Here is a 20,356-nt window from a genome sequence, read left to right on the forward strand (position 1 = left end):
AGGACCCGTAGAAAAATCCACGTCGCCATTGGGAGAGACACGCAAACTCGGGATCGAACCCACGACCTCCTGTATACCAGGCGAGGTAGTTAACATCTCACCACCGCGGTGCTCTGCGAAAATAAACCTCACTGATCCCAGTCAGTGGCCGATTCAGCCAATCATCCACCCCGGGGGCGATACATTGAGAACTAGGTCCGGGGCTTGTGGTTGGACGATCGCAACGGCTGCCCCGGGCGCGAATCTGTGAGTGGTGCCGGCAATGGATGGAGTACAGGGAAATGCACAGATTATGTCCAAATGCAATGCATAACCAGTGCCGGATTAAGCTAGTGCGGGGCCTGTAGCATATGTTATAAACGGCCCTAAATGAAATAAAATAAACATGTAAATATTAAAAACATACATTTTTAACTTGCATATTAAAGAAATTGTATTTTTTAATTTGCTATACAGCCAGATAATACGACAAATCGCTAACCTTAAACACCCAGTCGTCCATAAAACTTGAAGGCAGTGTAGTACTATAGTAACAGAGCAAGTGCAGAATCACCGAACCGGCATTGACAGCTTGAAAGCGTTTAGCGCGGGGCCTTTGAAAGTGCGGGGCCCGTAGCTACCACATATGTAGCTACATACTACATATGTACTACATATGTAGTATGTAGCTACTACTCCACATGTAGCTACTACATGTGTAGCTACTTGTGCTACGAGGATAATCCGGCACTGTGCATAACAAAGCATGCGTGTCGTGGACAACACACCTGGAAATATGGAACTTTTCGCGCGTGCAACTTATCCTTTCGCAGCAGCAACAACAACAACAGCAAAAAGCTTCAAGTACACATTTTTTTAAGTACCACATTCAAGTACATTTCTCCAACGTGATCAATTCTCGCCCCCTCTGCCTGTGTCAACTGTAACGTGTCACCCATGATCCCCCCCCCCCTCTGTTCAGCATCACTCTCCGCATGTGTCTTGAACTTCTTTCGCACCGCACGTAGCCAACCAACCGTGCTAATCAGGGGGGGGGGGGTGGGGGGGTCCGTGACCCCCTGTGAAACGGTTCCCTATCAAGATCCGCATCTCCCCCCCCACCACCACCCCCCACTGAACAGAGCTCACCCTCCGTCTGCATCATCTTCTAACCCCGCCTGCAATTAATGCGACGACGCATGGCCGTCGTCGGGGTTGAATTCGATGACGATGGCAGTAATTTCCACGCAGCAAAGCCGCGTCGTTGCGTCCATGCCCCAGGGGGGGGAGCGCAACACCGCAACGCTGACCGCAGTGACCGAGGCGGCTATATAAGCGACGGCGTAGGCACAGGGCAGTCAGGCAGGGGCAGGGCAAGCGGAGGAGTCAGGATACGAAGTTGGAAAGGAACGCTTCGAGGTGCGAGCCAGAGCCAGAGCCATGTCTCCTCGTGGCGAGGTGCCCGTGGTACCGTCTCTGCTGTCCATGGTGGCGGTGTTCATGGCGGTTGCGGCGATGGTAGCGACGGCTGATATGTTCCGACCGGGCATCGTACAGGTGAGCGAGCGGACGCACTTTTCTCACCACCGAAGTTGTGTGTTAATATCTATCTATCGAGCTATCTATCGATAATGATGAAAAATAAGTAGAGATTTTACCCTTTCTCGCATTAAAGGAGGAGGTGCTAAGATGGTAGAACAAACTAATAGATGCATGTTCAAGAGCGTCGAGGCTGCAGTTAGCACACGTATTTTGTGGCAAAATATGCACGCAAACATGCTCGATTATATGTATTGTATTTGAAAGTGATTGGCCTACAACAAAGATATAAATCGGGCTATCCCTCTATTGTGAATTATGTATCGTAAAAGTATCGCTTGTCCATTAAATACGTGCTTTAGAAAGGGTTTCTGCATTCTCTCGTGTGATTTTGCATGACATCTTGGAGCCAAGGTGTTTTCCGTAAGAACGCTCCTCCAGTTCTGCGTTGGGCGTCGATGTGGAAATTGCCTTCAACGCACCGAACGAATGGCAAATGCAGTAACTTGATGACTTGCAATGGGTGTCTATTTGGCGTTTGAACACCTTAACAACTCTCGTCTTACGTACCAGAAAGGGTAAAACCTCTACTAATGTTTTCGTCGTTGTGATACTGGTCAAAACGTTCCACCACCACCATCATCATCACGATCCATAGGCAAGATAGTCCCGTAGGTGTCCACTGCACCTTTCGTAATTTTCTTCCACTTTCCTCTCTCTGCCTTGTGCCACGATGCTCAAGTAGTGTGCCACATTTTTCTGGAACCGATCTCTGATTGCCGTCGTCGTCATCAAGCCATTCTCTGTGAGGTATTCATCTCTTTCCGGTTCCTTCCATTCTTCTGAACAACAACGCACTTTTAATTTCCCCGCTGTTGTCCATCCTACGTTTCTGTCCAAATAGTGCCAGTTTCCTTCTCATCACTGCCTGCATCATTATCACCATCGGGTTTGTTTTCTTCAAAAAAAATATTTTTACGTCCATCTCATAGATATATCTATATATATAGCGTTTTTAATATAGAAACGAATGCAGTTGTGGCTGCGTTCGTCATCATCACCATCACGATGCGCATGTCCCTCCGGGCGTAGAAGTCGCCACGTGCGCCACCAGGCGATCCTTATCCTTCGCTAGCCGCCACAGCTGAATGCAATCTAAGGCCGCGGTGCTGATAAGTGCAAGATTATCCTAGTAGTACAAGCAGCTACATATGTAGTAGCTACGCGCTAAATGCTTTCGAGCTTTAAATTCCGGTTCAGCGATTCTGCACTTGCTCTATTACTATAGTACTATACCGCCTTCAACTTTTACGAACGACTGGGTGTTTAAGGTTAGCGATTCATCGTATTATCTGGCTTGTATAGCAAATGAAAAAATACAATTACTTTTTACTATGCAAGGTAAAAATGTATGTGTTTTAATATTTACGTCTTTTAAAAAATGTAGGGCCCCTTTATAACAATATGCTACAGGCCGCGGCACTCGATTTTATTTTCGTCAACGGTGACCAGCAGGTGGGATACAAATGAGCGGGCGTGACGATGTCGGCGATGACTCTAATGCCCTTGCGGGATTATTTGGTGATCCCTTTTGGTTGTAATTATTGGAGGGTCTGCCTTGTGCTCACTCGCAACTTGGGGCTATGAGTGTGATGGGCCGAACATGATCTAGTCCGTATGAAGGCGCCGACTCACTGACGATACTAGAACCAGTCATAACAGCAACCATACATGATAATTGGCAATATATGTAATATATGTACGGACTGAATATTGGAATGACCAAATTAAATCCACAGGCTGAGAATTGACAAATCTCACCGGCTGTCGTCAAACTCGATTTAAGACGACTAAAATAAAATAAAACATGAAACGCTTATTAATTGTTAATATATTCTCCACAATGACGATGGTGATTTGGAGTCACTTCTGAACTAACACTATAAAACCATTCCTAATTTTACCAGGTAAGGCCCACTGAGCTATGTAGCTCTTTTTCAGAAGCGACCTGACCTTCATAAATGATAGCCTCAACGAAGTGGTTTATCAAGAATATGTTTTTTTAATTTAATTTATTTTCTTTTTTTCGTTACTTTACCGAAAGAACCAAAGAGTAATTCCTGCAGTCACGAAAGCTTCAAATCAAATCTTAACACCTGTTTTGTTGCCAGATAAAAGGGGAACCATAATCTCATATGGAAATGTATAGCAGCAGCCAACTGCTCTAAACGCATGTCGATTATAAATGTGGAGGGGAATCCCCGGAAGACCCGGAGAAAAATCCACGCGACCAAGGGGAAAGAGAGAGAGACATGCAAACTCCAAATATAAAGGCGTACGATTCTGGATTGAACCCATGACCTCCTGTATACCAGGAGAGGTAGTTAACATCTCTGTAGCGCTGCACTGATGCTTTCTCCCCAGGCTGTCCGGTTGCATCTCGCATGATGATACAAATGAACAGAGGTGGGACAAAGTCATTGTTATGCAAGTCCAAGTCGAGTCGCAAGTCATCAAATTCATGACTCGAGTCTGACTCGAGTCCAAGTCACATGACTCGAGTCCACACCTCATAGGTGGGACAAAGTCATTGTTATGCAAGTCCAAGTCGAGTCGCAAGTCATCAAATTCATGACTCGAGTCTGACTCGAGTCCAAGTCACATGACTCGAGTCCACACCTCTGCAAATGAACGTTCGGCTTCAAGTTCGACCGATCTTTGTTTAATAACTGCGCCTCTCCCAATAAATTGGCCTCAAAGCGCCGCAGAGGAAACATCATAATATCGGCAATAAAAGTGTACGAAAGAAATAGATTTAAACACAACTATGATGAACATATGGCGATTAAATTTTGTAGGTGTAATAAAAGACTCCGTCAGACACTGCTGGTCTCCGCTTGTCTTTTATTCAGGTTCTTCTCCGCACCCCACTGGTCTCCTCCACGGACCAGCGTCGTCTCGCGCGTGCCCCGCGTACGCTCCCTCTCGCGTGCCACACACGCTCCTCCGTTAGCTCCTCTACTCCCGCACTCTGCTGGCCGACGGCGTGCTGAGGTCCTTCGGCCACGTGGCCGATGGCGCGGATCTCTCTCTCACCACCCAACGTGGCTCAGACTCTTAACTTCCCCGACTGCCCCGATCTCTTCCGGGCTCCCACTTATATCCATTCCCCCCACGTGACCCTGACTTCTCCCCTTCCGGATCGTCAGATCCGGCCTTCCCATACTACCCCGCTGGCTCCGCCCCCATTCACCTCGCCTCCCATTGGAGCCGAGGTGAACGGTGGCCCCTCCCACACGCCCCCAGACCAGGCTCCGCTCCCCAATACCCCGGGCCGTGTGATTGGACCAGAGCCCAGCAACAACCACATTTACGCTCGCATTACATAGGAACATTTCAAAAAGATAGGTTTAAAAAAACAAGTGTATAATCTTACTATACATAGATAAACTTGAAATACAAAATATGAAATAAGAGTCATCGGGGGAATACCCGCGGAACCAACGAGGGTGGGTGTCACTCCACGTGGGCTGGGACTTCTCTGGGTTCTGCGATTTCATCTCAAGGATTTTATCTCATCTCGATTCATATCGCATACTCACCTCGCCCCATCGCCTTCCCTCCACGACCATGTTAGATTCCAATAATAATGATAATAAATTAATCAATCAAAATGTTGTTGTTGTTGGAAGCGTACCATGCTTCGGAAAAATAAAGAAAATGTATTTCTTTAAAATAAAATAAAGATAATTCCTTTCGAATCAGGGGAATGACACCAAACTGAACACAAGAAGCAGTGCTAAAGAAAAGAGTTTTCAATTTAGCATAGTAGTTCAGTGTATAGTAGTGTATAGTGTAGTGTATCGCATAGTCTGTGTAGTGTAGTGTATAGTGCAGTATGTATGTTGAACTTCTTTCGCACCGCACGGAGCCAACCATGCTAATCGAAGGTGCGGGGGGAAGGACTAAAAAACCAAACACAAAAAGCAGTTCTAAAGAAATGAAAATGATGATGATGGCTCTTGTGATTTGTACGTTTTGTTTAACCTCAAGCTATTTATTTTCTTGATTCCAGCAAAACGACGACGAACACATCATCTCTCGACGCAGCCAGGGTAAGAATCCCTGCACGATTCATGATGGCCCTTAGCACACAAGTCAGGGTCAACATTGGGGGGGGGGGGTGGGGGTCACTATTTGCCCACGCACTGACCGATCGACAGCGAACACGATATGGATCACCGGGGGAAATGCAGGGCAAGATTTGGGTGTCATCGCTTCTGGGACACCACAGCGGAAAACCTGGAAATTGAACAAAACCAAACCTGGAGGTCCAGGACCGGTTCTGAAATTCACCACCGTTATTGGCCATGAAAGGGACTCAAACACGGCTCGCCTGGTTCTTAGCACCGCGCGTATTACGGTAAATGTTCGACCTATAACGAACTGCATCATATTCGCTCACTCTCGAAGCGAGGGTGTGAGTCGGAGACGCGAGGAGGAACCACAGACGAGAAGCCGCCAGGCGGTAACCCAGTGCCAAGCATTGCCGAAGCCCTCTGTGGTCCCATAATATATGAAGATGTTTTCAGTCAATTAATGGGTATTTATACACCATGCCTAGCCGCCTTTGTCTCCCCAGTGGCAATGTTTTTAAGCACCGCATCAGGTACTCATTTGAGGTTGAGTTGACCTAGGGGAGTCCCAGGATCGGTTCAGATAATCGCCGCTGGTGTTGGCCGTGAGCGGGAATCGAACTCGGGTGGCCAGGTTCGTAGCACAGCGCGCTGACCTCTACACTGCCGCTATGCTACCTGCGCGTCTCAGTCTTTGTTCGGCCTGCGTCACGCATCTCACGTGTTGTCGTGGACTGTGCTTTACCCCAATGTTATATATCATTATTATAACGCGATTTTTCCACAATGTGGTGTTCTTCAGGAACACAACGACCGCATTATAGGAGAGCAGACTGTAGAACCTATCGTACAACTTTCAACCATTAATCTTTGCTACTTTTGACAGCACGTTCTACGCTATCCCCCCCCCCTTCGATAGAGCCAAGTGCGATTGTTTATTAAAGGGCCTTACACGTGTCTCGGGAAGAGATGCCGGGTTGGCCACTGCCCTGACCCTTGCTGCCCCCACTGTGGCACTCACAGACTGCAGCAACAAGCAGACGGCCGACGTCTACCTCCTGGTGGACGGCTCTAGCAGCGTGGGGGCTGGCAACTTTCAGCTGGTGCTCAAGTTCCTCGCCAAGCTGGTGGACAAGCTGGACATCGGCAAGGACAAGGTCCGCGTGGGCATGGTGCAGTACAGCGGCAACATGAGGAGCCCCAAGATCAAGACGGAGTTCGACCTGGGGCAGTACGCGGACAAGGGGAAACTCAAGGCCGCCATCGAGGGCACCAAATACATGCGCGGATTCACGTTCACCGGAGCGGCGCTGCAGCACACTCTGCAGCTCTTCAAGAGCCAGGGACGCCCCGGCGTCGGCAAGGTGAGAACGCAGAGGACAGGGTGTGAAGGGATCCAAGACAAAAGCTCGCAAATCCACATTCACAAATGAATACAAGCGTAGACCCGTGACGTCACAAAGCGACAATGCCACACGTGCCATTCGTTGCTCTCTGGTGTGCTTTTAGTGTAGTAAAGAACGTCGCTTAGAAACAGGTCCGACGTTTTTTCTGCACGTGCTGGGAGCTTTCTCAGGATGATGATCAGACGATATGATGACGATGACAATAATTAAGACCGGTATGGGATAATAATAATAATAACGATTGATTATGCCAATACTGCCGTATCTCCTTCCCAATGATTGATGTAATGATGATGCTGTGTTAGATGATGATAATGTTGTTGTCAATGGTGATATATGATGATGACACTAATTACGATCGGTATGAGATAATGATAACGATTGATTATGCCGATGCTGCCATATCTCCCCCCCCCCCCGGCTCAGATCTTGGTGCTGGTGACAGACGGCGAGGCCAACGACAAGGTGAAGAACCCCTCAGACGAGGTGAAGTCGAGCGGCATCGTCCTCTTCTCCGTGGGCGTGGGCAAGGCGGACCGCAAAGAGCTGGCCATCATGGCGTCTCCGCCCGTCGACAAGCACATGTTCCACGCCACCGACTTCACAGGCCTCGACTCCATCATCACGGCGCTCACCTCCACCGTCTGCACCGTCGCGCAGGAAGCCAAGGTGGCGGTGCCGGTGACTGCGGCGACCCAGGCCGTCGCCTTGCCGAGTAAAGGTGTGGGTGGTCTGTGTGGCGCCGTCTCGCATTGAAAACGCATTTTCTCAAGTCAGTTTATTCTAAATAGATTCGAAGCTTTCGTGACTGCAGGAATTACTCTTTGGTTCATTCGGTAAAGTGACGTAGAAATACATTTTTAATAATAGAATACGACGTTTCGATTGCAACACAAGCAACCATCATCAGGTACAAATGAAAGAGAAAACAAACATAGTAAACTTGGAAATATAATGAATACAACACAGAGAGTCGGCCAATACAACAGTCAACACTCCACCTGGTTGATGACGTTCTTCCAAAAATTGCTACATTTGAGAGAGAGACAGAACATAGACACGGAGATCCACAGACAGACACACAAGCAGAGAGAGAGACTCACACAGAGCAGGGGCGGTTTATTCATTAGGGCGATTGGGGGATGCACCACCAATGTCATTCAACCACAGAGTCACGCTAGACGTCACTGTGCCTCTGGATATAGTCCAATCAGCGTCATGCTACGTTCTGTGGAGTACCGCCTCTTTTTGGGCGATTTCCCTCCAGCTGAGAATTTCCCCGAGTGGTCCCATAGACTTACATTCAAAGATGTTTTTTTTCGAACGGGGGCGCTGAAATGCATTCTCTATGGCATCCGGGAGGGCTCGCCCTAACGTGCTTACGTCATCATACGTGCTTACGTCATCATACGTAAGCACGTTTCATCCAACAATATAATTTGTCGCCACCTAGTGGAATCTTTAATAAAAGAAACTTGAGTGGTTTGTTTTATAGTGAGTATAGAAACAAACAAGATGTATTGTAAGAGTCACTTTATTTTTTATTAATATTAAAGAAGTGAAGTTGCCTTTACATGCTTAAGCTGTTAATTTATCCATTGCCTGGGTGGACCTTATCCTTATCAATCATCCAGACATTTGCCCCCCCTGAGAGATTTTGCAGGAGCCACCACTGACACAGAGGCATACAGAAAATACCCTGGAAGGTCCTTTGTTTTTGTGGGAAGTATGGTAAGATCTCACATATTAGTGGCATGCTCCAGGTTCATCAGACGAGCCTCCAACTCATTTTGAGAGTGAGCAGCGATTATTGGATCAACATATATAACTAGATTGACCAATACAGAACCACCACCTCACCGCACCTAGGCATACATCATTATCCCATTATATCTGTACTACACGGAAATTCATCCAATACAGCCATGGGTAGCCTCTCGAACGACATGTTCAGAGAAGATGTTAAATCGTGTTTGGGTAAGAGGACATCGCAAGGTGAACAGGGAACGGCTCAAACTCCCAGCCAGGGGCCTGCCTACCATAATGAAAGTCCTTAACGATTGTGAGCAGAGGGTGTCAGCGACCCCAGAGAGCACTGGACTATTGATGGTATCGTAGGCCTTGACCAGGTCAATGAAGCAAGATGTAGGTAGGTCCTGTTTAGATTCCCCTACGCCTATGCTCTAGCAGATAAACAGCGAATATGGCCTCTGCGCAGGACCTCCCTGGTCTGGAGCCACACCGGGGCCCCTCCACAATGTTCTGCCCTCGACGAATGTAACGTTTGCCCCCCCCGCCTCTCCAACTCTCACCCCCCTCTAATCAATGGAACTTTGATTAGAGGGGGTTGAACTACTTTGGGTAAGTAAGAATAAGTGGTCGTACGGCAGCCTTAGCATAGCGTCGCACACAAGGCATTGGGATGCTGCTGGATGCTTTTAGATGCTACCTGCGCGTCTCAGTCTTTGTTCGGCCTACGTAACGCATCTCACGTGTTGTCGTGGACTGTGCTTTACCCCTATGTTATATATAATTTATTATAACGCGATTTTTCCACAATGTGGTGTTCTTCAGCAACACAACGACCGCATTATAGGAGAGCAGATTGTAAAACTTTCAACCATTAATCTTTGCTACTTTTGACAGCACGTTCTACGCTATCCGCCCCCCCCCCCCCCCCACCTTCGATAGAGCCACGTGCGATTGTTTATTGAAGGGCCTCATACGTGTCTCGGGAAGAGATGCCGGGTTAGCCACCGCCCTGACCCTTGCTGCCCCCACTGTGGCACTCACAGAGTGCAGCGACAAGCAGACGGCCGACGTCTACCTCCTGGTGGACGGCTCTAGCAGCGTGGGAGCTGGCAACTTTCAGCTGGTGCTCAAGTTCCTCGCCAAGCTGGTGGACAAGCTGGACATCGGCAAGGACAAGGTCCGCGTGGGCATGGTGCAGTACAGCGGCAACATGAGGAGCCCCAAGATCAAGACGGAGTTCGATATGGGGCAGTACGCGGACAAGGGGAAGCTCAAGGCCGCCATCGAGGGCACCAAATACATGCGCGGATTCACATTCACCGGAGCGGCGCTGCAGCACACTCTGCAGCTCTTCAAGAGCCAGGGACGCCCCGGCGTCGGCAAGGTGAGAACGCAGAGGACAGGGTGTGAAGGGATCCAAGACAAAAGCTCGCAAATCCACATTCACAAATGAATACAAGCGTAGACCCGTGACGTCACAAAGCGACAATGCCACACGTGCCATTCGTTGCTCTCTGGTGTGCTTTTAGTGTAGTAAAGAACGTCGCTTAGAAACAGGTCCGACGTTTTTTCTGCACGTGCTGGGAGCTTTCTCAGGATGATGATCAGACAATAAGATGACGATGACAATAATTAAGACCGGTATGGGATAATAATAATAACGATTGATTATGCAAATACTGCCGTATCTCCTTCCCAAGGATTGATGTAATGATGATGCTGTGTTAGATGATGATAATGTTGTTGTCAATGGTGATATATGATGATGACGATGACAATAATTGCGATCGGTATGAGATAATGATAACGATTGATTATGCCGATGCTGCCGTATCTCCCCCCCCCCCCGGCTCAGATCTTGGTGCTGGTGACAGACGGCGAGGCCAACGACAAGGTGAAGAACCCCTCAGACGAGGTGAAGTCGAGCGGCATCGTCCTCTTCTCCGTGGGCGTGGGCAAGGCGGACCGCAAAGAGCTGGCCATCATGGCGTCTCCGCCCGTCGACAAGCACATGTTCCACGCCACCGACTTCACAGGCCTCGACTCCATCATCACGGCGCTCACCTCCACCGTCTGCACCGTCGCGCAGGAGGCCAAGGTTGCGGTGCCGGTGACTGCGGCGACCCAGGCCGTCGCCTTGCCGAGTAAAGGTGCGGGTGGTCTGTGCGGCGCCGTCTCGCATTGAAAACGCATTTTCTCAAGTCAGTTTATTCTAAATAGATTCGAATCTTTCGTGACTGCAGGAATTACTCTTTGGTTCTTTCGGTAAAGTGACGTAGAAATACATTTTTAATAGTAGAATACGACGTTTCGATTGCAACACAAGCAACCATCATCAGGTACAAATGAAAGAGAAAACAAACATAGTAAACTTGGAAATATAATGAATACAACACAGAGAGTCGGCCAATACAACAGTCAACACTCCACCTGGTTGATGACGTTCTTCCAAAAATTGCTACATTTGAGAGAAAGACGGAACATAGACACGGAGATCCACAGACAGACACACAAGCAGAGAGAGAGACTCACACAGAGCAGGGGCGGTTTCTTCATTAGGGCGATTGGGCGACGCACCACCAATGTCATTCAACCACAGAGTCACGCTAGACGTCACTGTGCCTCTGGATATAGTCCAATCAGCGTCATGCTACGTTCTGTGGAGTACCGCCTCTTTTTGGGCGATTTCCCTCCAGCTGAGAATCGCCCCGAGTGGTCTCATAGACTTACATTCAAAGATGTTTTTTTTCGAACGGGGGCGCTGCAATGCATTTTCTATGGCTTCTGGGAGGGCTCGCCCTAACGTGCTTACGTCATCATACGTGCTTACGTCATCATACGTAAGCACGTTTCATCCAACAATATAATTTGTCGCCACCTAGTGGAATCTTTAATAAAAGAAACTCGAGTGGTTTGTTTTAATAGTGAGTATAGAAACAAACAAGATGTATTGTAAGAGTCACTTTATTTTTCATTAATATTAAAGAAGTGAAGTTGCCTTTACATGCTTAAGCTGTTAATTTATCCATTGCATGGGTGGACCTTATCCTTATCAATCATCCAGACATTTGCCCCCCCTGAGATATTTTGCAGGAGCCACCACTGACACAGAGGCATACAGAAAATACCCTGGAAGGTCCTTTGTTTTTGTGGGAAGTATGGTAAGACCTCACATATTAGTGGCATGCTCCAGGTTCATCAGACGAGCCTCCAACTCATTTTGAGAGTGAGCAGCGATTATTGGATCAACATATATAACTAGATTGACCAATACAGAACCACCACCTCACCGCACCTAGGCATACATCATTATCCCATTATATCTGTACTACACGGAAATTCATCCAATACAGCCATGGGTAGCCTCTCGAACGACATGGTCAGAGAAGATGTTAAATCGTGTTTGGGTAAGAGGACATCGCAAGGTGAACAGGGAACGGCTCAAACTCCCAGCCAGGGGCCTGTCTACCATAATGAAAGTCCTTAACGATTGTGAGCAGAGGGTGTCAGCGACGCTAGAGAGCACTGGACTATTGATGGTATCGTAGGCCTTGACCAGGTCAATGAAGCAAGATGTAGGTAGGTCCTGTTTACATTCCCCTACGCCTATGCTCTAGCAGATAAACAGCGAATATGGCATCTGCGCAGGACCTCCCTGGTCTGGAGCCACACCGGGGCTCCTCCACAATGTTCTGCCCTCGACGAATGTAACGTTTGCCCCCCCCCCCCGCCTCTCCAACTCTCACCCCCCTCTAATCAATGGAACTTTGATTAGAGGGGGTGGAACTACTTTGGGTAAGTAAGAATAAGTGGTCGTACGGCTGCCTTAGCATAGCGTCGCACACAAGGCATTGGGATGCTGCTGGATGCTTCTAGATGCTACCTGCGCGTCTCAGTCTTTGTTCGGCCTACGTAACGCATCTCACGTGTTGTCGTGGACTGTGCTTTACCCCTATGTTTTATATCATTTATTATAACGCGATTTTTCCACAATGTGGTGTTCTTCAGCAACACAATGACCGCATTATAGGAGAGCAGACTGTAAAACTTTAAACCATTAATCTTTGCTACTTTTGACAGCACGTTCTACGCTATCCCCCCCCCCACCTTCGATAGAGCCACGTGCGATTGTTTATTGAAGGGCCTCATACGTGTCTCGGGAAGAGATGCCGGGTTAGCCACCGCCCTGACCCTTGCTGCCCCCACTGTGGCACTCACAGAGTGCAGCGACAAGCAGACGGCCGACGTATACCTGCTGGTGGACGGCTCCAGCAGCGTGGGGGCCGGCAACTTTCAGCTGGTGCTCAAGTTCCTCGCCAAGCTGGTGGACAAGCTGGACATCGGCAAGGACAAGGTTCGCGTGGGCATGGTGCAGTACAGCGGCAACATGAGGAGCCCCAAGATCAAGACGGAGTTCGACCTGGGGCAGTACGCGGACAAGGGGAAGCTCAAGGACGCCATCCAGGGCACCAAATACATGCGCGGATTCACGTTCACCGGAGCGGCGCTGCGGCACACTCTGCAGCTCTTCAAGAGCCAGGGACGCCCCGGCGTCGGCAAGGTGAGCCTCGCGATGGGAGTGTCACCGGAGGCAAGCAGGGAAAGATTTGATCATTATAATGGGACTCCCTCCACCCCTCATACACAATTGGGAAGAAGCACTGGAATACGATTTACCACCTTTTTTTGTCGCACCTCCGGTTAGCCCGGTTGGCTACGTATGGTGCGAAAAAAGCTCGACACACACACGCACACGAACGCATTTCTCAGTCAGGAAGAGGTCTGTGAGCGAAACCGTGCTCGTGTCCTGTGTGACCGGGACCAACATTCTAGGTACAAATAAATTCCCGCCACCCGAACGCCGATGCCAATTCCTGAACTACTTCGGGTCAAAGCCGGCAGAGACAGATGGCAACTCTAATTCTGAAGATGCTTGACTCGTGCATGGCGCTCTGGGATAAGCTGTATCCTTGTATTGCCTTGGGGCCGTCCATAAATGACGTCACGCACCTGGGGGGGTGGGGGGGTCAGACATTTGTGACGATGTGTGACGGGGGGGGGGGGTTGAGAAATGTGACGTCACATCAAAATGCGCAACTTTAAATAAATATAGACAACACGTTCTGCTTAATAAAATAGACTTTTAAATAAATGTTTTCTCCTACAACATCAGAGTGCAGCGCCACATTAAATGCGCACTACAATGACAATAGTGTAAAGCGATTTGAAGCATGTTTTATTTTTTTGGAGGGGGGAGGGGCAGAGCTTTCTGACGTCATATTTGAGGGGGGGTCTGACTTTTTGTGACGTCGTGTGACGAAGCGGGGGGGGGGTTAAAAATCGTCCAAAATCGCGTGACGTCATTTTTGGACGGCCCTCTTGGGACATGCGGGGAGGTGGTGGTGGTGATAATGCTGATGGTGACGATGATGAGAATGGGTTGTCACGGACTGCATTGCTGATATAACAGTGCATTGAGGCTGCTGGGGAGCAGTGTGGCGCTCATGGTTTAGCGAACTGCGTTATGAGCCTCGCTACCAAAGTTCGATTCCCACTCACGACCATGACCGGTGGTGATATTCTGAACCAGTCCAGGGCCGGCCATCCCTCTTGTTGAACTCAGCCTTAAACGAGTCTCTGGTGCGATTGATTATGCCGATACAAGTTTATCTCCCCCCCCCCTCCCATGATGATTGATGTAATGAAGATGCACAGTGTTCGACGATGATGTTGGTGATCATATGATATGATGACGATTATGACAATAATTATTATCAGTATGGGATAATGATGACGATTGGATATGTCTATACTGCCATATCTCCCTTGCCCCCCCCCCAATGATTGATGTAATGATGATGATGTGTTAGATGAGGATAATGTTGTTGTCGATGATCATATATGATGATGTTGATGACAATAATTACGATCGGTATGGGATAATGATAACGATTGATTATGCCAATACTGCCGTATCTCCTTCCCAATGATTGATGTAATGATGATGCTGTGTTAGATGATGATGATAATGTTGTTGTCAATGGTCATATATGATGATGACGATGACAATAATTACGATCGGTATGAGATAATGATGACGATTGATTATGCCGATGCTGCCGTATCTCCCCCCCCCCGCCCGCTCAGATCTTGGTGCTGGTGACAGACGGCGAGGCCAACGACAAGGTGAAGGACCCCTCGGACGAGGTGAAGTCGAGTGGCATCGTCATCTTCTCCGTGGGCGTGGGCAAGGCGGACCGCAAAGAGCTGGCCATCATGGCGTCTACGCCCGTCGACAAGCACATGTTCCACGCCACCGACTTCGCAGGCCTCGACTCCATCATCACGGCGCTCACCTCCACCGTCTGCACCGTCGTGCAGGAGGCCAAGACCCCGGCGCCGACGCCACCGCCCGGTGAGTGATCGCACTGTGCCCGCCGGCTCTCGGCATCGTCGTCGTCATCAACCACCTTCCCTTTCCCCTAAGCCATAACGGGTTTTTAAAAAAATATTTGCTGGTTTATTCCAGGATGTTTCTGTTACGCGTTGTCGCTTTAAGATGTTCTGTGTTCATATTTTGTTTGTTGAGGTCGCACCCGACTTAAGAGCTGCATGGCTCATAGGGCTATACCTAACAAATGAACTTGAACATCTACAATCTGAGTACGACGTCTCGCCAGTAATTACAACTAGCGGAACGTCGTACTTGGCTTTGCTTTCCAACACACAACCGGTGCGTGCTGTACTAGTGACGAATTGGCCACGTTCTATTTACGTGACAACCAGAGCCGGCCCAGCCACTAAGCGACCCTTGCAATTGCAAAGGGCCCCGTGTCCAGCAGAGGGCCCCCTAGAGTCACTGCGAGCAAGTGGGTGAAAAAAATCATACATCAAAGGGGCCTCCAACCAAATTTTGCTTAGGGCCCCTAAAGGTCTAGGGCCGGTTCTGGTGACAACCCTTACTAGTTGGCTGTGTCGGGTGGTGGCGGGTTGAAACGACACATTTATATATTTACGCAATCTAACCCAAAAAAAACTCTATTATGGATGATATTGGTCGCGAAAGTCTACGGTGCTCATCTGTACCCCCTCCTTCTCCCCCGTCGCTTGCCGCTTTGTAAGAAAAAAAAACGTCTTCATCACTGCCGTCGCTATCTCCACCGCCAGGTCCGTTCGCCAAGCTGGACGTGATCTTCGCCATCGACGGCTCGGCCGGCGTCGCGGCCGCCGACTTCGCGCTCATCAAGGGCTTCGTTGCGCAGATCGTGCAGGGCCTCAGCGTCGGGGCGGCACAGGTCCGCGTGGGGCTGGTGCAGCTGAGCGGCAAGCAGAGCTCCGAGTTCAAGCTGGGGCAGTTCTCCAGCCAGCAGGAGGTGGTCGCCGCCGTGGGGAAGGTGTCCGCGCACGGTGGCAGCAGGGCCATCGGCGCCACCGTGCAGTTCGTGCTCGCGACCGGGTTCTCGCAGGCAGAGGGCGGCAGGGCCGGAGATGGAGTCCCGCAGGTGAAGCAACGTGGGGGAGTGGTGGGGAGGGGTGGGGTGGGAGTCCGTTATTGACCGGGGGGGTCCGTGATTGACAGGGGAGGGGGGAATGTGATTGACAGGGGGTGGGGCGTGATTGACGGGGGGTTCTGTGGTTGGCGGTGACGATGGCGGTTTTCGTTCGCGCTGCAAGGATGATGACGGTAAGTGCCGGTGGACACGACGATTGTGGTGAATGGTCTGTGACTAAATCTTGACTTAAAGTTTTCATGACTGCAGGAATTTACATATTCTATGGGTCTTTCGAGAAAGCCACGTAGATAGAAAATGTCAAAGAATATCACGACGTTTCGATCGCAACACAAGCAATCGTCTTCAGGTGTTCTGTGATTGTAACAACAACTCTCCAAGTCTGACTCGGGTGAGGCCGCAATTCAGAGTCAGGCTGACAGAATGTCCATAATTTAGGTTACATGATTAAATAAGACATCAAACACATTTCGACTGGAACGCTGTCCTCGGGCTAATGCAGCAGCGTGTGGTCGAATGCAGCATCAATCCACATGCATCAGTAGATGATCATCGATTGTTTTTTTTATCTAGATTGAAAACACATTTCTTAAGAACTGCTTTGTTGTTGTTGTCCTTCCTCCGCACCTCGGATTGGCGCGGTTGGCTACGTGCGGTGGTGCGAAATAAGTTCAACACACGCACACACATACACTAAATTCAACATACGCACATACATACACTACATTCAACATACGCACATACATACACTAAGTTCAACATACACATACATACACTAAGTTCAACATACACACACATACACTAAGTTGAACATACGCACATACATACACTTACTTGAACATACGCACATACATACACTAAGTTCAACATACACACACATACACTAAGTTCAACATACACACACATACACTAAGTTCAACATACGCACATACATACACTAAATTCAACATACGCACATACATACACTAAGTTCAACATACACACACATACACTAAGTTCAACATACACACACATACACTAAGTTCAACATACACACACATACACTAAGTTCAACATACACACACATACAATAAGTTAAACATACGCACATCGTCAAGTCTTGACATCGTCAAGTCAAGTAAGGAGACTATCGTGGCCAATAAAAAAACGTCGAAACCACGACACCCGGGGCACCCACCTCAACCTGCAGTGACCAGCGTGCCTGCAGTGTATTGACAGACTGCTGACATGGCAGCGACACCACATTGTGTCAAATGTCGTGCTGCTCCTGCTGGCGATAATGCTGCTGCTGCTCCAGATGCCGTTGCTGCCCCCTGGTGCTGCCGCTGTCCGCTGACCATTCCCACCGCCGCTCCCACTCTGCCCGCAGGTGCTGGTCATCATCACGGGCGGTGCATCGTCTGACGCCGTCGCCCAGTACCGTGGGCTGATGCGAGCCCAAGGGGTGCGCTCCTTCGTCGTCGGCATCGGCGCCTTCCAGCTGCTCGACCTGCAGCGCCTGCCCAGCGACCCCATCGGCATGCACCTCTACGCCGTGGGCGGCTACGGGCAGCTGTTGGGCATCGCCGGCCAGGTCACATCCGTCATCGTCAGACCAGGTGAGGGACGTATTTTTGTTCGTGACTATGTTGTTGTTATTTTCATTGGTAGGTGTCAACTGAGCGACGTAGCTCCTTTTCGGAAGCGACCTGGCCCATCGCGGATGATGGATGGCCAGAGGGAGTGGGTTATCATCATCGTGCCGGACATTTATATCATCATCATGTGAACATTTAGAACAGACAAATACTCTAAATGCACGTGGATTCTAAATGTGGGGTGGGGGGAACCGGAGGGCCCGGAAAAAAATCCATACGGCCATGGGAAGAACACGCAAACTCCAAATATACAGCAGGCATCAGCATGGAGATTGAACCCACGACTTGCTGTAGACCAGGCGAGGTAGTTAACAACTCGCCAACGTGGGAACGAAGCCTTGGGGCCGCGGAGGAAGATACGGGCGTGCCTCGATATACGGGACAGATACGTTCGTGAAAATTTGCCTGCAAAGTGAATAGATTCCGTACGTTGAAGCCTGTTTTCCCATCAGTGTTCAATATACAACTGGAGTAGCGTTCCTATGGAAAACGTTTTGGCTCTGAGTTGTAATAAAACGACACTTGAAAATGCATGCAAACCTTTTTGAAGCACATGTTTAATGGGAAATCGAAAGTCTTACGATAAATAATTCATAGTGCAGTAATGCCCAGATAAACGACGCCCCCTATTAACGTCGTTTCGCAAATCCACCACTACGTGGTTTGCCCGCATTGAAACGGCTGTACGCCATACGGACCTGAAAACCTAATTTCTCCGCACAACAATACGAGGTGAACCGTGATGGGTTGACACGGTACGCTTTCACGAGACACCGCTGTGACATTCACCGAAGAAACGTTCAAACAAAGGGTGAACCCCTGCACAGTGCAGTACGCTATGTTCAACTTCCTTCGCTGCCCTACGCAACCGACCGTGCTAATCGGAGGTACACGGGCGTGATAGGCACGAGGGGACGCAACCAAAACGAGGCCGAGCTTCGGCTGCAATAACTCGGGAAACCCCAGCGCGGCGTGGAAAAAATTCCCACGCGCAAAACCCACCGGGAGAGGCACGAAATGCACGTTCGGAAAAACGATAGGCCGTTCCAATCGTTCGATTTATTTCCCCCCACCCCCCCCGACTCCCCGAAAGCATTTGTATTTTTTCTCATTTAAGAGATTCAAAATGCCGTTAATTCGAATTTAACGTAACATCAATTTCGTTCCCGAATTTACAAGTTGCGTTCGAAAGGGACATTCTGCGTATTGAGTGGACGTGTAACGAGGGAAGAACGTCGATCTTATCCACCAGCGCAGCCTCCTGCTATTTCCTTCCTTTAGAACTGCTTTCTGTGTTCAATTTGTCGTCCTTCACGCACACCTCCGATTGTCGCGGTTTAGCTACGTGCACTGCGAAAATAAGTTCAACATTAATTCCGGATTTGAAGTTTTCGTGACTGCAAGGTTTATTCGGCAAGTTCAACATTCCCAGCTGCGCTCCTGTGTCTCTCCAAATCACTCATCGCCATTCTTCACTCCCCCATGTCCTCCCGTTGTCTTCCGTCTCTCCCTCGTCTTCTCCCCCCCCCCACAGCGATTTCCCTGGACTTGGTGTTCATGGTGGACGGCTCTCTGGGCGCTGCGTGGGGGGCCGTCAGGGCCTTCGTGTCCCACCTGCTCCTCTACGTGCAGGGCGGTGGAGGTGTCCTGCGCGTCGCGTTTGTCCAGTTCGCTGGCGATGTCACCGTTGAGGTACGCGCGTGTGTGTGTGCGTGTGTGTGTGCGTGTGTGTGTGCGTGTGTGTGCGTGTGTGTTGAACTTCTTTCGCACCACCATACGTAGCCAACCATGAAAATCGGATGGTGCGGGGGAAGGACAACAGACACAACACCAAAATTCGATCTGAAGAGATGTTTTTAATCTAGATGATGTAAAAGCGCATGACTCCAGCAGCAATGCATCAAGGGGCAAGTGCTGTTAGCGAGCACCTATAAAGGCTGGCACGGCACACGAGGGGGTGGGTGGCCAGCACCACGCCTGGCCGCCTTTGTCTCCCCCAGTGGCGATGTTCACACACCGCACCGGGGTACTCATTTGAGCCCGAGTCCACCTAGGGGAGGCCCAGCACCCGTGCAAACTCGTGTCGCCCCCCCCCCCCGCTCCCCGCGCGCCCCGTGCAGCTCTACCTGGACCAGGGCACGGACGTGGCTGCGGTGCTCGCCAAGCTGCAGTCCGTGCAGCAGCTGTCAGGCGCCGGCGGACGCAACCTGGGCAAGGCGGTGAGCTTCGTGGGCGGCACGGTGCTGTCGGCGGCCAAGGGCGGGCGCGGCGACGCCGGCGTCAACCAGGTGAGCGCGACCGGTCACACCACACCGACAGCCGGTGGGGGTAGTCAGGACGTTATCGATACAGGGGGTGCGGCCGATCGGTCAGGTGGCCGCCCCCCGCCCCCCCCC

General features: G+C 49.8%; 1 protein-coding gene across 1 annotated transcript in view; it reads left to right on the plus strand.

The window, feature by feature from the left end:
• The first annotated feature begins 1,345 nt into the window (after window positions 1–1,345).
• Window positions 1,346–20,356, plus strand: part of LOC144951239 (collagen alpha-3(VI) chain-like) — a 41,094-nt gene continuing 22,083 nt past the window's right edge. The window contains exons 1-12 of the mRNA XM_078881389.1: window positions 1,346–1,536; window positions 5,594–5,633; window positions 6,678–7,018; window positions 7,487–7,781; window positions 9,856–10,196; window positions 10,668–10,962; window positions 13,033–13,373; window positions 14,960–15,227; window positions 15,980–16,314; window positions 17,693–17,921; window positions 19,495–19,652; window positions 20,081–20,248. Coding sequence (XP_078737515.1) covers window positions 1,420–1,536; window positions 5,594–5,633; window positions 6,678–7,018; window positions 7,487–7,781; window positions 9,856–10,196; window positions 10,668–10,962; window positions 13,033–13,373; window positions 14,960–15,227; window positions 15,980–16,314; window positions 17,693–17,921; window positions 19,495–19,652; window positions 20,081–20,248 — 2,928 coding nt within the window. The 5' untranslated portion in view covers window positions 1,346–1,419. The remainder of the gene's footprint in view (window positions 1,537–5,593; window positions 5,634–6,677; window positions 7,019–7,486; window positions 7,782–9,855; window positions 10,197–10,667; window positions 10,963–13,032; window positions 13,374–14,959; window positions 15,228–15,979; window positions 16,315–17,692; window positions 17,922–19,494; window positions 19,653–20,080; window positions 20,249–20,356) is intronic.

Source organism: Lampetra fluviatilis, chromosome 61 (genome assembly GCF_964198595.1).
Source record: "Lampetra fluviatilis chromosome 61, kcLamFluv1.1, whole genome shotgun sequence".
Lineage (NCBI taxonomy): Eukaryota > Metazoa > Chordata > Hyperoartia > Petromyzontiformes > Petromyzontidae > Lampetra > Lampetra fluviatilis.